Genomic DNA, 16,740 nt, shown 5'->3' with positions numbered 1-16,740 from the left:
CATGTAAAGAATTGCTTTCTACTTGGATTTTGTACTGTTGGTTTTGGGTGGTGTGTTGTACTGCACAGGGAAAACAGTTGTATTCTTGTCCTTTTCTCTTCTTTGACAGATCAGCAAAGGCTAAGAATGCTACCTAGGCACTATGCTTCTCCTCAGGATATTTAACAGCACTCTCCCTGGCCAATAAGGAGTAACATTGACTGGCTTCAAAGGAGATCTGCTATTCTCTACTTATGCCAAAATGATACTGACTGTAGATTTTGGACGTGGAAATGTAAAACATAGAAAGATAGGGAATATCTGCATATCCTTCTGAAAGCACAAAAAGTGTCATTTCCAAATCAGATATTTCACACTTATCTAAACAGAAGTTTCACTTTGTAGTCAGGGGAATGATCAGACTTTTTGGTGGTACTATTGCAGAGCCCTACAAAATTGAAACAATAAGACCTTCAAGAGTAGCATGGCAAGAGGATCCTCGTTTCCAGGACAGCAGCTCAGAGGAAGATGATGAGCCAGAAGACTCTGAAAGTGAAAACTGCAAAGAAATGTAAATCTGGTTTTATATTTTGTGGCTATTAAGTACTTACTGATTATCAGGATTTATGTGGCAGCTGGGAAAAAATCCTTTTATTTAGCACCCACCACCTCCACCCCAGCATCAAAAGCCTCATTCTGGAAAACTGAATTCCTTACTGCCCACCAGACAAGTTGCTGATATACATTTAAAATTCCCTGGTGCACTGATTGACCAGTGCATTTGACAGGGGCTGAAAGTGAAAACTGGCTTCCCTGCCATGTAAATGTTGCTCAGTACCTCACATGCGTTGCAACTTAACATTAAAAATAAAAAAACAACTTATTTTGGCTACATGCAAATATTTTGGAAAGTACTTCCTTATCCAGTAATTAGATTTACATTTAAGTTGTTGGTGAGCAAATATCCTTGTTACAAACAAACATCCCATAGCTTTAGTATTACTATTACAAATTAAACTGTTTAAATCTTTCAATGTGTAGCATTTCTGATATAAAGCAATGCAGCTTTACATAAGAACGGCCATACTGGGTCAGAATAAAAGTCTGTCTAGCTCAGTATCCTGTCTTCCCACAGTAGCCAATGCCAGGTGCCCCAGAGGGAATGAACAGAACAGGTAATCATCAAGTGATCCAATCCCCTGTCACCCATTCCTATCTTCTGACAAACAGAGGCTAGGAATACCATTCCTACCCATCTTGGCTAATAGCTATTGATGGACCTATCCTCCATGAATGTATCTAGTTTTTTTTTGGACTTCGTAACAGTTGGTCTTCACAACATCCTCTGGCAAAGAGATCCACAGGTTGACTGCGTGTTGTGTGAAGAAATAAAAAGAAAAGGAGTACTTGTGGCACCTTAGAGACTAACAAATTTATTAGAGCATAAGCTTTCGTGAGCTACAGCTCACTTCATCGGATGCATTTCCACTCTATACGGCTAAATTCAGTGCCTTGCATAATCACAGGTTTCAGAGTAGCAGCCGTGTTAGTCTGTATTCGCAAAAAGAAAAGGAGTACTTGTGGCACCTTAGAGACTAACAAATTTATTAGAGCATAAGCTTTCGTGAGCTACAGCTCACTTTAAGGTGCCACAAGTACTCCTTTTCTTTTTGCGAATACAGACTAACACGGCTGCTACTCTGAAACCTGTGAAGAAATACTTTCTTTTGTTTGTTTTAAACCTGCTGCCTATTAATTTAATGTGGTGACCTCTAGTTCTTGTGTTATGAGGAGTAAATAACACTTCTTTATTTACTTTCTCCACATGATTTTATAGACCTCTATCATATTCCCCCTTAGTAATCTCTTTTTCAAGCTGAAAAGTCCCAGTCTTATTAATCTCTCCTAATATGGAAGCTGTTCCATACCTCTAATCATTTTTGTTGCCTTTTTCTGAACCTTTTCCAATTCCAATGCATCTTTTTTGAGATGGGACGACCACATCTGCCCGTGGTGTTCAAGATGTAGGCATACCATCGATTTATATAGAGGTGACGTGATATTTTCTGTCTTATTATCTATTCCTTAATGATTCCCAACATCCTGTTAGTTTTTTTGACCACCACTGCACATTGAGTGGATGTTTTCAGAGAACTATCCACTATGACTCCAAGATCTTTCTTGAGTGGTAAGAGCTAATTTAGACCCCATCATTTTATATGCATAATTGGGATTATGTTTTCCAAAGCGCATTACTTTACATTTATCAACATTGAATTTACTCTGCCATGCTGTTGCCCAGTTACCCAGTTTTGTGAGATCCCTTTGTAGCTCTTTGCAGGCTGCTTGGGACTTAACTATCTTGAGTAGTTTTGTATCATCTGCAAATGTTGCCACCTCTCTGTTTACCCCTTTTTCCAGATCATTTATGAGTATGTTGAATAGTGTTGGTCCCAGTACAGACCCCTGGGAGATGCCACTATTTACCTATCTCCATTTTGAAAACCAATCCCTGAGAGAACCTTCCCTCTGATCCTATAACAGCTTACTCTGAAGAGCCTTTGGTGAGGGACTTTATCAAAGGCTTTCTGAAAATCTACGTACACTATAGCCACTGGATCACCTTGGTCCACATGCTTGTTGACCCCCTCAAAGAATTCTAGTAAATTGGTGAGGCATGATTTCCTGTTACTAAAACCATGTTGACTCTTCCTCAACAATTATGTTCATCTATATGTTTGACAATATTGTTCTTTATTATAGTTTCAACCAGTTTGCCTGGTAATGAAGTCGGGCTTACCGGTCCGTAATTGCCAGGATCGCCTCTGGAGACCTTTTTAGAAATTGGTGTCACATTAGCTATCCTCGAGTCATTTGGTAGACAAGATGGTTTAAATGATAGGTTACAAACAGTTAGTAGTTCTGCAATTTCACATTTGAGTTCCTTCAGAACTCTTGGGTGAATACCATCTGGTCCTGGTGACTTATTACTGTTTAATGTATCAATTTGTTGAAAAACCTCTGACACCTCAACCTGGAACAGTTCATCACATTTATCACCTAAAAAGAATGGCTCAGATTTGGGAATCTCCCTCACATCCTCAGATGTGAAGACCGATGCAAAGGATTAATTTAGTTTCTTTGCAATGGCTTTATCATCCTTGAGTGCTCCTTTAGCATCTTGAACTTCCAGTAGCCCCACTGGTTGTTTAGCAAGCTTCCTGCTTCTGATGTACTTAAAAATTCTTTTGCTATTACTTTTTGAGTCTTTGGCTAGCTGTTTTTGAAATTCTTTTTTGGCCTTACTAATTATATTTTTACACTTCACTTGCCAGAATTTATGCTACTTTCTATTTTCCTCACTAGGATTTAACTTCACTTTTTAAAGGATGACTTTTTGCCTCTCACTGTTTCTATTACTTTGTTGGTTAGCCACGGTTGCACTTTTTTGGTTCTTTTAGTATGTTTTTTTAATTTAGGGTATACATTTCAGTTGAGCCTCTATTATGGTATCTTTTAAAAAAGTTGCCATGCAGCTTGCAGGGAATTCACTTTTGGCAATGTACTTTTTAATTTCTGTTTAACTAACTTTCTCGTTTTTGTGTACTTCCCCTTCCTAAAAGTAAATGCTACTGTATTGGGCTGTTGTGGTGGTTTCCCCACCACAGGGATTTTATATTTAATTATATTATTGTCACTATTACCAAGCAGTCCAGCTATATTCACCTCTTGGACCAGGTGCTCCACTTAGGACTAAATCAATAATTGCCTCTTCTCTTTAAAATGCTTAAGTGTTTAGAAAATAATTTGCCTTTCATGGAGAATGATTTTTGGCACTTGGAATGGGATAGTACTGTTGGCTCTTCTGTCTGAGACTAAAATTTCTTTATCTTTCCAGGTCTCAATCTTTACCACAGATGAAGACGAGTAGATTTTTCTTCTTTTCCAAAGATGATGAAAGATTAAGAGGTACAACTGAACTTATCCAAATTTTTCCTACAGGATGATGGAATTTAACAAAGAGACATTGTAACAAATTATATTAGTATAATATTTAATTCACATGGGGTGACATAGGAATTAATTAGAATTATTCTGTATTTGAAAATGTAAAGTCCTATGTTAAAAGCTACATTTTGAAAATTGTTGAGGCACTTTGGACTGTAAAACCAGCCATCTCCTTGAGGATCAGTTGCCAGGCTCTCCTACTTACCCAAGACTTGTTGGAGAAAGTGACTTATTTGCTTTTTTGGAAGGATTGCTTAATGCGGAGTTTCAATTGTCTTGGGATATGTTTGGATTTTTTAAAAATGTATGGTTAATGCACCCACATGGTTTGATAGGTGCATTATAAATAGACTGCTAATAGCAGGTTTAAGGTGAATCAGTCTAAAAAAGCAGACACAAGTCTATATTTTCACCAGTGGTTTGTTGTTAAAATTTAAGCTAAAACAATGTGTCTCTTTATACATTCAAAATAGCTTATCCTGATAACTTTCCATACACAAATTCAAATTAATTTATAATGTTACTACAATTTTTTCAAACAAAAGCTTATAAGAAAGAAAATGGTTAAGTTGTGTTTTAACCTGGCTCAAAGTTGTTCTGATGCATCTCTTGTGTAGATGGTCCTAAGCTGTTCTGCAGATCATCAAACCTCAATGAAGAAAAAGATCATTGGGAAAACCGACGTAGATTGTTACTTGAGGTGAGTGATTAAAGCTATAATTCAGGAACAACTGAGAGAGTTCATTTATGATGGGAGGGGAGGGGTTGCTTGTGAAAAGAAGTGGCTTATTTTGTTCATTTTAATAAAAATGAATTATTTCGATTTTCAGAATGGCCTAATATCATACTAAGATCAGGGAATTTTGTAAAATAAAAATTAACTGTCTGTATAATATGTATAATTTGTGTATTATGTCCACTTAAACTGTTGATTTGTTATAACTGCCAGAGCTGGCTAATTTCTGTTAAATATAAAAGCAAAGCAGGTTTAAAAGAGCAATTTGTGAGTTTATAAACTTAATGTAATGCCATTTAACATTTTAATATTTCCAGGAATGCCGGAAGAAACATAAAGATGCAAGAAGAAAAGTTAAAGCAAAACAATAAGTTTGACAGTGCTAGCCAGCAATGTTTCTTGATAAATGTGTATTGTATTACAACAAAATGAAAATGTCTGGCTTCAGACTTGTGGTCTTGCAAAGGTTTAACAGGAAACATATTGCAGTTGTACTGAAAATAAACTGCTAGAAACTTTTCACATTTTGAACAGCTGTCGGGATAACAGGTCTGTAAATATGGTCATTTTTATCTGTACAGTTGCACTTCTATTGTTATGTAGGGATATCTGTTAATTTAAACAGATGGAATGGGGGGTGGAAGGGGGGTGTGTGCATGTTTGTGTATATATACACTTTTTTTTTTTTTTTTTTACTTTGGAGAAAATTGCTTTGAGTGTAATGTTGCTGCTTTATAGGATACTCTTAGTGTTCAATGCAATGTAGTTTGTATTTGGCTATTTTTTTTTTTTTTTTAAGTTTTCTGGGTCCAGTCCTGCAAGGGGCTGAGAATCTACAGCTATGACGGAAATGGATGGGAGTTGAAAGCATTCAGCTCCTAACAGAGGTTCTCAGTAACTTGTGGGATTGGCGTTCTGTGTTTAGCAAGATACAGAGACTTTAAGATTTGTTTACCTAACATTCAAAATATTTACTGTAATTACCAAAGTAAAAAATTATACAGGAAGTTCATGAAAGTGTTTAATTAACTGGAAAGGTTTATAAAATATGTACAGACTTCTAATCCTTTGCACAAAACCTACCTTTCCATTTTTTTAAATAAGTTTTACAGATGAATAAACCTTTAAGACAACTTTTGGTGGGGTTGTCTTTGCTCTTGAGTGATGATGCATCACATACAAATTTATATTCATACAATTATGTAGAACATAGGCTTTTAAGAGTAGTGGCTGCTTTTCAGGAATTTCAAACTACTATCAGGAATCTAACTCATTTAATATAGTGAAAATTGAGACATAGAGCATCCTTGTGCTCTACTAGAGACAAATACTTTGGTGTCAATTCCTAGCCTCTTCCTGGACTGACAGAAGATAAGGGACAGTTGAAGGTCTGCGGCCTATTAAACCATGCAAGTGATAACTAAAGGGAGAGCCAAGCCAGCTCATTCTGGCTGGCATGTTAGAGGCCAAGAAACAATCTGGTACTGGATGAGTTAAAGCAGTAAAAATCAGAAGCGTTGTCAGGTGTGCCAAAGAACCAAGCCGAGGCAAAGATACAACAATATTTCTCTTCTCAAAGTCTGAATTAAGTAATCTCCTACTCTGTGTGAGATTGTTGTAGAAGGAAGAGTTTGTTAGTGGTTTTTCCACTAAGGGAATGGATATATCCCATTGCTAGATTTAAATCACCTGACATATAAATCTCTTTCTGATTTCTTCTATCTTGCATTGTTTTGCATTCTAGAAAGGTAGCAATATGGACACTTTTTTCCAAAGTACAAATTACGTATAAAGTTGGCAGGTAGGGTAAACCATCTTGGGATATATTTCCAGAGTGGTGCAAAATGAGCTGCTCTGAGGACTGAATCATGGCACATAGTTACATGAGATTAAGGTATGTGAATAGGTTCCATGGCTGCTTTCAGAAATAAAAGCAAAATGTTCTTCTGATTTGGCTTCCCCTTAGTTTCTTCAAACACAACACACCCAGTTGTATAAACAAATTAATAAAACTCTAGGAAGTAAGCAAGCTATTTCTCCTACAGCTAGAAAGAAAGATTGGTTGGTTGGTTGGTTTTAACTATATGATACACAGTACCTGGAAGGCAGTTTGATACTGCAATGCCTGGAGATGGGAGTGTGTAAGTTCCTGAATAACTAGCATCAATAATGAACAAGTTAGGCATGTTATGGTTGCTGCATGGGAGTAGTCTACACACGTGCCACATCAGCAGTTTCAGAGTCCACAGCTGGAGTTGGCTATCAAGAGAACTGTTAAGAAGGTGTGCAGCTTCTTTTACAATGAGCTGTGGAGAGCTTCCCTGATTACCACAGAGTCAGAAAGCCACTGAGCAGGCATGTTACTTCTCCGTTAGGACCCAAACACAGATGCTGCCCTTCAGGCAATAGGCAGAATGTTGGTCAGAGCAATTACAATGATGACTCTGAAAGGTGGTTCCCATCTAACAATATTACTAGTACTTAGTGGACATGGATACAGTTTAGGCCTTACTTGGGTTTGTTTTGGGAGTTTTTTGTTTTGATTTGGTTTTTTGTTGTTTGGTTAGTTTGGGCAGAGGGCAGGGAGCTGTTTTGTTTTGAGAGGATATACTACTTCGACTTTTCTCCATCCTCCTTGCATCCCATTACAGAGAGGTGGTTGTTACATCTGTTTAACTTGTAAATGGTTTTATTTGCAAAAGGTAGAATCTGAACAAGATGGCAAGCTGGAAAGACAAAAAGTGGAATATGGACATTTTTGGTTTTGGGAAGCCATTTTTTTTCATCTTGTACTTTGATCTCTGGTGTTTCCAACTTTTATATCCTCTCACTTGTTGATCTTGAATTATGGCTGTTTCTTATTCTTCAAATGGCTTGTAAGGAGTAATGGTGTTCTCATCAGTTATCTCCAGCAATCTTAATTGAAGTATGACCCTGCTCACAGAGGAAACAGGACTATGTTTGCTACAAGGCTTAGACAGAAGCACAGAGAGAGAGTGCACAAGTCAGTGATAGAATCGGGATGAGAACCTAGGGCCCAAATTTTCAGAAGCATGTAGTGATTGTGATGGGCATCCAGAAATTGAGGCAAACATGACACCTGAAAGAAAGGTAATTGTCTAAGTAGTGAGCACCTATTCTTTGAAAATTAAGGCTTATTAGAGTATTACAAGTTTGGCATTAAATTACAAAGCTATATGAGAAGGAGATGAAATAGCTTCAATTGGATTAGAAAGCTGTGACTGAAAAAAGGGCAAAGCAAAACTTTAAGAGCATCTAAGTTTTAAAGGGAATGGGAAAAGTATATAGACTTTACAGCATACGTCAATGTGTCTGTTTGGGGTTGGTCATGATGGGGAAGCATTATTGAGAGCTCCCTTGTTGAAGTTTTTATGAAAAATATTAAGTATTTGTCTGTTTTACCTGCTGTAATTCTGCTCCACTTATTTAATTCAGCTTTATATATAGGAAGATATCTTTAACTTCAGCATGTTGGTCAGTTCCTTTGATGCTTTAGATAACTACCTTGCTTTATTTTTAAAAAAAAAAAAAAAGGACAAAAAATGTAATCCTAGAAAAGGGCTATGTTAAATTTATTCTGTTAAGTATAATTATATTCAGTAGCAATGGGATTGTGGAAATTTGTTTTCCTTTATCAGAATCACTATTTGCTAGTGAGGACTTGTCTACACTTAAAACTCTGCAGCGGTGCCAGTGTAGAACTCAAGTGAAGATTGTACCTATGCTGATCGGAGGGGTTCCCCCATCGGCATTGGTACTCCACCTTTGCGAGAGACGGTAGCTAGATTGATGGGAGAATTCTATCAACCTAGTGCTGTCTACACAAGGGGCTAGCTTGGTTTAACTGTGTTGCTATGGGGTGTGAATTTTTCACACCCCTGAGTGCCATTATTATACTGGTCTACACTAGGAAATTAGGTCAGGCCTTAGTCATAGAGTTTAAGGCCAGAAGGCACCACCCAATCATCTACTCTGACCTCCTGTATAGCACAGGCTCTCCGCGTCATCCAGCACCTTCACATTAAACCCAACAACTGAGATGAGGCCAAAGTATTACAACCTACAGGAGACTAAACAGTTATATGCTATAAACTGAGAATAGGAGGGACCGAGGTGCATCAATGCCTGAGATCTCTGCAATGGCAGGGAAATGATATACCCGGATAAACCTGGCAAGTAACCCATACTCAAACTCTAAAAAGAAAGGTGAAAAGTCCTCAACGTCACTGCCAATCTGACCTGGGGAAAATTCCTTTTCAACCACATAACCATTTTTTAGCCCTGAGTCTGTGTGTGTGTGTGTGTGTGTGTGTGTGTGTGTGTGTGTGTGAGAGAGAGAGAGAATGCTCAGTACTTTGTTTTCAAGCAAACGTATTAGGATAATAGATTAAGTCTATTAAAATAATAGACATGTATGACTGGAAGGGACCTCATGAAGTTACCTAGTCCATCTCACTGCAGTAGACCAAGCTTGCCTAGACCATCCCTGACTAGTATAATGCCAGAGGCATACATAACTTCAAATTTCTGTGTGGCTTAGTGCTATGGCATGACATACTGTTTGAAATAAATGTTGTAAGCAAAAAACTCCAAGCTGTTGACCTTGATATATCTGGAGCAATGGAACAACTGGACAAAGCAAAGTCGTACCTACAGTCTTACCAATCAGATGAGGGATTTCAAAACGTTCTGAAGTGTGCACAGAAGTTGGCAGAGGAACTTGACACTGAAGCTATTTTCCCACCCATTCAAGAATACAAGAGTCACCGAAAAAGAAGATGACATTTTGATTACGAGGCACGGGATAATCCCATAAGAGACCCCAAACAACAATTCAAAGTTGAACTCTTTAACCATGTGCTAGATTGTGCAATACAGTCAGCTGAAGGTTTCATGCAGCTCAAGGAACACAGCATATATTTGGGATGTTTGTATGATATTCCAAAACTCCTCACTATACCTGAAGAAGACCTACACCAGCAATGCAGGGCACTAGAGACAGTGTTGACACGTGATGACATGCGCGATATTGATGCGAGTGATTTAGGTGATTAACTGAAAGCACTTTCAAGATACATTTCAGCAGGATCAACTCCAAAGGCTGTTCTGGAATATATGTGCACAAATAAGATGACCACCCTCTTTCCAAATGCTTTTGTTGCTCTGTTCATACTTCTAACACTTCTTGTAACAGTTGCCATTGGAGAACACAGCTTCTGCAAGCTGAAGTTAATAAAAACACATCTACGCTCCACAATGACACAGGAGAGGCTGGTCGGCCTTGCAACCATCTCAATAGAGCATGACTGGCCCAGACTGTGGACCTTCAGGAAGCATTTCAAATCTTTGCAACCAAGAAGGCACAGAAAGCACCACTTTGATTATTCAGACAGATAAAAATTCAGACAGATAAAAATGCCAGTGTTTACTATGCAGACAAGAAAAGTTACATTTGCTGTTCAGGCGTTTGAAAGTTAAGTGTTACTTAAAAATTTTTGAACAAGGCATTTTAAGTTGTTAGTTCTCCTTTATTGGGGTAGGCAGCAGAGAAGTACCATGAGAGGAGTAGAACAGGAAGAAGACAGAATTGAGACCTTTCAAAGTTTTGGCCCAAGTGAGGGGGCATAGGGGCATCATTTGAGCTCCCCGCTTCAGGTGCCGAATTGTCATTGATATACACCAATATCAATCTCCCCTCTGTATTTTCCACCAAATGCATCTGATGAAGTGAGCTGTAGCTCACGAAAGCTTATGCTCAAATAAATTTGTTAGTCTCTAAGGTGCCACAAGTACTCCTTTTCTTTTTCTCTACTAACACTGCACTACCTGAATCTAACATCCAACTCATTAAGTTGTTTAGGTGTTTGAGATACTTCAGGAGTGAAGTGTGCTGTACAGAACCACATACTATTAAAATCTGGTAACAGGAAAAAAGCCTGACCTAGCAAGTGTTAATGACACATTGGATGTAGGATTTGGTTTATTTTAAAATGAAGAAAAGGGCAAAATCCACCATCTTTAAACCACATCTTGTATTTTTCACATGATAGTTTGTCATACTTGAGCATTACAGCCATGGCCCACAGATGTTCAGAGGCTTTATTTGGACACTTTCTCCCTTTTTTTTATAGTACTTCTCCCCCTCCTCTTTTCTTTTGATCATGTAATTCCTTTTGCATTATTTTTTAAGTCAAATGTATACTATATTACATGTGTGCATCACGTCTGATATGGGAACTTCAGATGTTTCATTAGAAACACCTCTTCTTTGTCAGTATTAAGATATCAGTCTTTTGTCTTTCTCCTCCTGCAAAGCTGGAAGTATTTTACTTGGTGGGAAGGAGTTGGTGGGGTGATGTACCAATGTCTCACTCATGATGGCACCATTGAGCAGTTTTCACCATAGGAACTGTGATGCAGAAGGAAAACCATGTCAAGAAAGCAGCAACCAGACTGGAAAAGCAGGTGGGAGGTGGCCACCAAACTACTAGAAATAGTGAGCCTAGTGTGATGCAGTATGCCATCAGCATTTCCAAAGCCATAAATTCCAGCTCCTAAAGCCAATTGTTTTTATTGATTTCTCAAATTTTGCCAGTCCCTGCAGGGATCAGACTGGAAATATGGAGCCACTAGCATGAAAAGATTCATCTATGAGTGTTTCAGAGCTGCTGTGCATAAGCATCTCTGTGCCTGGAGCTATCTAACACCATCTTAAGGATTTAACGTGTTTTCAAGCCGCCTGTGTGATTTTCACTTTTAAATTCGGTTTATTGCATCTGAGCTCTGTGCACAAAGACGAATATGCAATAGGCTAAATTTACAAGATATCTATATTATTCCCTAAACCTGAGTCTAGTGACTGTCAGGCAGTTATTGATGATAAAACTACCAAAACATTAAATTAAAATCCTCCCATTATTAGTTCAGTCCATGTGATTTGTTGTACAGTCCCTAGATTTTTAATTGCTGTAGTGGAAGATGGGGAAAGGAGAAAACAAAACAGGGTAGGAGGTAACATGACAACTGAAGAGGGAGGGTGTCCAATTCTTGCTTGGACATAGTTTCTAGCTCTGTGTTTTATATAATAATAATCTGAATCCCCCACCTCCCATATTCCCACCACTCCCGGTCCCTCGCACACATTCTAAACTATTTATAAATGAAGTGTCATTGTAAAATAAGTTGAAGAGCAGCCCGTCTTAGGAACTGCCACATTATCTATCTACAGAAGCTGCCAATAATGTTCTCCTTTGGAAAGAAAGATTTAAAAAAAAAAAAAAACTTGGTATTTCAGTACTGCAAATTTATCAACATGCAGTTTAAATAACTAGCAAATTATAAAGAATTTTATAACTCTGACACTAGTAAATAAATTATCCTCAGCAAAAATCCTCAGTGTGGGACAGTGCATTGTATTAAAAAGGAAGATGACAGCTGTAGTTTTGTCATCCTAGAGAGGCTGTTGTTTTGCTCTGTACTTAGAGAGCCTTCTGGAAGAGAGAAAAGTGCCATTAGTCATTGTAAATTTTCTCATAAATTGTCATTGGGGTCCATAGCCATTCACTATGAAATTGGGTATCTTCACACTCCAACACATCCAGTGTGATGCAATTTACTGATAAGTTCCACCAGGAGACTTCAGCTTTGTCCTTTCTGCGAAAAAAGATGTTTTTTAATAGGTTAGCTACCATGTTAAAATCTTAATATAGACCAAGGCAGTTGACGTTTTAATGTGTTAGCTGGTCGATTTAAACCCTTTGCTCATCCTTGGATTTTACCTCAAACAGTTCGTATGTTAGAACTACAACTGCCCCATCTACACTAGAATTTTAACACATGAGCTAGCCTCTTTTTCTAGTATAGAAATGGTCTTTATGCGCAGTAGAAATACTGGGAGAACGGCAATGTAAAGGAGAGAACAGGGGAAGTCTCGGGGAAAAGAGACGAGAAGAGAAAAAAATGCATTTGTAGAATTACCCAAAATCTGTTACCTAAGTTCAGCCCCTTGAGAAATTCTGTAAGGATGTGGAATGAGTTAGGAAGAGGCCAATTTCTGTTCAAAGGCTGCAGTCACACAAGGGCAGCTATGTTTCATGTTATTTTCACACAAGTTTTAAAATTTGCTTGCCAACCAAAACGCTGGCACAGAGACAAAACTCCAGCTCCCAGATTTTCCTACCTCATTTGTAACAATACCAACTAATTAAACACAAACTGCACTTTGGAGCAAAACAGAATTGATTCGTTGCTTCCCACTGCCAGAAAAAAAGTTTGGCTAGAAGTGAGGCTGCTTAAGGGGCTTGTATTTGTTTTCTGAACTTTCTTCCCTTCTCACTGGTGGCTGGTGTGTCACTAACTCCCCTCCTTTTTCCACTGGGTTCTGCATTTGCAGCTCATGGCCTGGCTTTGTGACAATTCAAGCACTTCTTCTTCCCCACACCCCGTGATCACCCAATCAGACGTACAGAACTAGCATTTGTCAGCTGCCTTAGAATCCAGTTTTACACATGCAGTGCCCCTGTTTATCTTCAGGACGTTGTATTTAAGCAACTGCTCATGCTTGCACCATAGTTCAGTGAAGGAAGCCAATAGTGTTAAATCTCAGTGTTAAATCAGCTTAAATAATGCTGCTAGAGTGAATGCAGAATGGCTTGAAAATTAATAGGGTTGGCAAGTTTTTGAGCACAATATGCTAGTGGATAGGTTATACCAAATAATTTATTTGTAAGGACAGGAGCCAAGTGATTTCCACTCCTACCAGCAATTACTTCAATTATTTCTGTTTCCTGGCATGGAATGTTTAGTACCTTCCAGCCATGACATGTGTCTTCTCCTCCTCTATATATATATTTGTGGTTTGCATTGTCTGTTACTAGTTATTTTATGACCCAGTATAGCTGAGGCTGTAGCTGCTAAACCTTTTGTGTGCAGCTTCCTTCTAGCCCGTGCCCCCCAAAATTCCTCTAGTCAATCACCACTTTGACAAGTTTTGGAATATCTCTGTTCTATAGAAATTCATTTCCCCCATGGCCACAGTCAGACTATTTATAATGGTTGTGAGTACTGAGATAACAAATCAGTATCTACCTCACATGCTGTAGTTTAGCAGAGGATTGGTTGCATTTTATCATTATTATTTCCATTAATGCTGCATGATTTTTAAAGTGCCCTGTTCAATTGCATACATTTTTTTACATCTTTTTATTTTTGCTGGAGTGATATTCTTTAGCAAAACGTTTTAAGGTTTGGATAAATAATCTTCCCTCTGGTCTCAAAAGGCTTCCCGCTTCTGCAGGATTTTATCTGTGGACATCAACAGGTCTGACTATCTTTCTATCTTGCAATTAGCAGGCCTTCCTAGTGGTTAGGACGGTAACAGTGCAGCTGTAGACTCTTCTGATCTGCTGAACCCTAATAGGGTTGCCAGGTGTACAGTTTTTGACCGGAACACAAGGTCGAAAAGGGACACGCACGGCACCAGTCAGCAGCACAGTGGGGCTAAGGCAGGCTCCCTGCCTGCTCTGGCTCTTCATGGCTCTCGGAAGCAGCAGCATGTCCCCGTTCCGGCAGCCAGGGGCCTCTACATGCTGTGTGTCGCCCCCCACCCACCCCCAAGCACTGGCTCTGCAACTCCCATTGGCCAAGAACTGTGGCCAGTGAGAGTTGCGGGGGCTGTGCCTGCAGCTGGGGCAGCGCGCAGAGCCACCTGGCCATAACTCCACGTAGGAGCCGGAGGGGGGACATGCCGCTGCTTCAGGGAGCTGCCTGAGGTAAGTGCTGTCTGCACCCCTGATGCCCTCCCATGCCCCAATCCCCTGCCCAAGCCCTGATCTCTCTCCCTCCCACCCTTGGTCCCAGCCCGGAGCACCCTCCTACATCTCAAACCCCGCATCCCCAACCACCCTAGAGTCTGCAACCAGGACCAGCTCTAGGCACCAGCAAAGCAAGATGTGCTTGGGGCACAATTCCAGGGGCAGCATTCCGGCCATCTTTTTTTTTTTTTTTTGCTTGGGCATTTCTGCTCTCGGAGTTTGGGGCAGCAAATTTTTTGCTTGGGACAGCAAAAAACCGAGAGCCGGCCCTCTCTGCAACTCCAGCCAGAGCCTTCATCCACCGCATGCCAACCTCCATTCAGACTGGAAATACGGAGGCACTAGCATGAAAAGATTCAGCCCCCTCCCGTACCCTGAAATCCCTCATTTCTGACCCCACCCTGGAGCCTGCACCCCCAGAGCCCATACCCCCTCCCATACTCAGAACCCCTCAGCTCCACCCCATAGCCTGGGAATATTGAAGCTGCTTTCCACCATTATAGCCTCTCTATGATGCATCTTCCACAGATGTTTCTCTCCTCATCTGGTCCAGTATCTGTAAAGTACCATCACAGTGACAAGTATACTATGAAAGAAGCAAGATGAAGCCACTCCTAGACAGATAGCTTAGGAAGAAATATGTATTGTCAGAGGGGCTGGAACAAGACTATGGAGAGAGGATTTTTGTTGTTGTTTTTGTTTTTAGTAGTAAAGAAAATCCTTTCATACCACTGAGGGCCTGTTAAGGTTCTAGAAGAGGGACTAAGATAGACTCATAGACCTTAAGTCCAGAAGGGACTATTGTGATCATCTAGTTTGACTTCCTGCACATTGCAGGCCACAGAACCTCACCACTTTTGTGCCATGTTACTGAGAAGAACCTAGTGTAAAGTCTTAGTCTCCCATATGATATTTTATGTTAACGTGAATTGTAAACTGTAGAGAAAGGCGAAAAAAACCTAGTATCTCTGCCAATCTGACCTGAGGGGAAATTCCTTCCTGACCCCAAATATGGCAGTCAGTTGGACCCTGAGCAAGATGCTGAGAAAGAGTGAAGAAGTTGGTTGTAGGGAAGGTAGAAAGGAAACCAGAGATTTGAATAAGATTCCATAGTTTGAGGAGGATTATCTGAATGTTCTGTAGTGTGCACAGCACTAGCATTTGTGCCATGTTACTGAGAAGAACCTAGTGTAAAGTCTTAGTCTCCCATATATTTTATGTTAACGTGAATTGTAAACTGTAGCTTTTCCCCCTTCTTTCACACAGATGGTACCTCTTAAACTTTTTTTATCAGATCAAAGTAACAAAGAAGGAAGTAGAGAAAATGTACAGAGACATGTTTTCAATGCAGTTGTTAATGCAGGTTGAAGGGGTAGGGAAATATTAGGATAAGGCATTTAGCAGACTGAATGATAGCTGGTTCTGCCAGTACTGAACATGCTGTAGTGCATTGTGAGCATATCAATCCTAAGGTTAATGTTTAATTGCCGTAACCTATTTATTTTACTTGCAAGTTGTACCAGAATATATAAACCCTCTCACAGTCAAGGACCTACAGGCTAGGAACAGGTAGCTTTACCATTTGTTGTAGGAATATGATATTATTTTATCATATTCAAGGCTATATCAGTAGGCATAAGGCCCTTAAAGACTGCAAGCAGCTGAATGAAGATCATTTACAAAAACAATTTTAAAGGCAAAAATAAGTTTCAAAGTCCTTCAAGAAATGTATTTAAACAGCTGATCTTTATATGGTTCCTATTACCCAAACATTTGACCTATTGATTCAACAATATATACAGGGATGACTTCACACCTCATTACAAATGCCATCTTTGGGGGTAAAAGGGAAAGATTTTAACGCATATGTATCGCTTTAGCCAGGAAGTAGAAGTTTTTTTTCTAGCTGAAGCTCTATGATTTAGTTACTACTCTGAACCCTTGGTTTTGTTTGTTTTATTTTTTTTCCATGTAGGCAGAATTTAATCAATAGGAATTTGGCCAGGATATGTACTCCTGTAGAAGGTGCTATGAGATCCTGTCAGGACCTCCATTTTACAACTCATTGTTAGAATATCATCTTCAGTAACACAGTATCCTCTAACAGTATGCCAAGGTCGTGGTTCAGAATTTGGCTGAAATAGGCCATTGTTTGAACTTACGCTCTTCGAATTGGATACAGCA

General features: G+C 39.3%; 1 protein-coding gene and 1 long non-coding RNA gene across 4 annotated transcripts in view; one reads left to right on the top strand and one right to left on the bottom strand.

Moving 5' to 3' along the window:
* NOL8 (nucleolar protein 8) overlaps window positions 1–8,260 on the top strand; it is a 29,257-nt gene extending 20,997 nt beyond the window's left edge. For all 3 annotated transcript variants that reach the window (XM_038410536.2, XM_043518836.1, XM_043518837.1), the window contains 4 exons: window positions 424–550; window positions 3,878–3,948; window positions 4,605–4,687; window positions 5,041–8,260. In XM_038410536.2, coding sequence (XP_038266464.1) covers window positions 424–550; window positions 3,878–3,948; window positions 4,605–4,687; window positions 5,041–5,094 — 335 coding nt within the window. In that variant the 3' untranslated portion in view covers window positions 5,095–8,260. The remainder of the gene's footprint in view (window positions 1–423; window positions 551–3,877; window positions 3,949–4,604; window positions 4,688–5,040) is intronic.
* The window catches only part of LOC119858957, an 85,554-nt gene that overhangs the window by 6,108 nt on the left and 62,706 nt on the right, over window positions 1–16,740 (bottom strand). The gene's annotated exons all lie outside the window — the stretch shown is intronic.

Source organism: Dermochelys coriacea, chromosome 7 (assembly GCF_009764565.3).
Source record: "Dermochelys coriacea isolate rDerCor1 chromosome 7, rDerCor1.pri.v4, whole genome shotgun sequence".
NCBI lineage: Eukaryota > Metazoa > Chordata > Testudines > Dermochelyidae > Dermochelys > Dermochelys coriacea.
The sequence above is the reverse complement of the archived record's forward strand: the minus strand, read 5'-3'. Positions and strand labels throughout refer to the sequence as shown.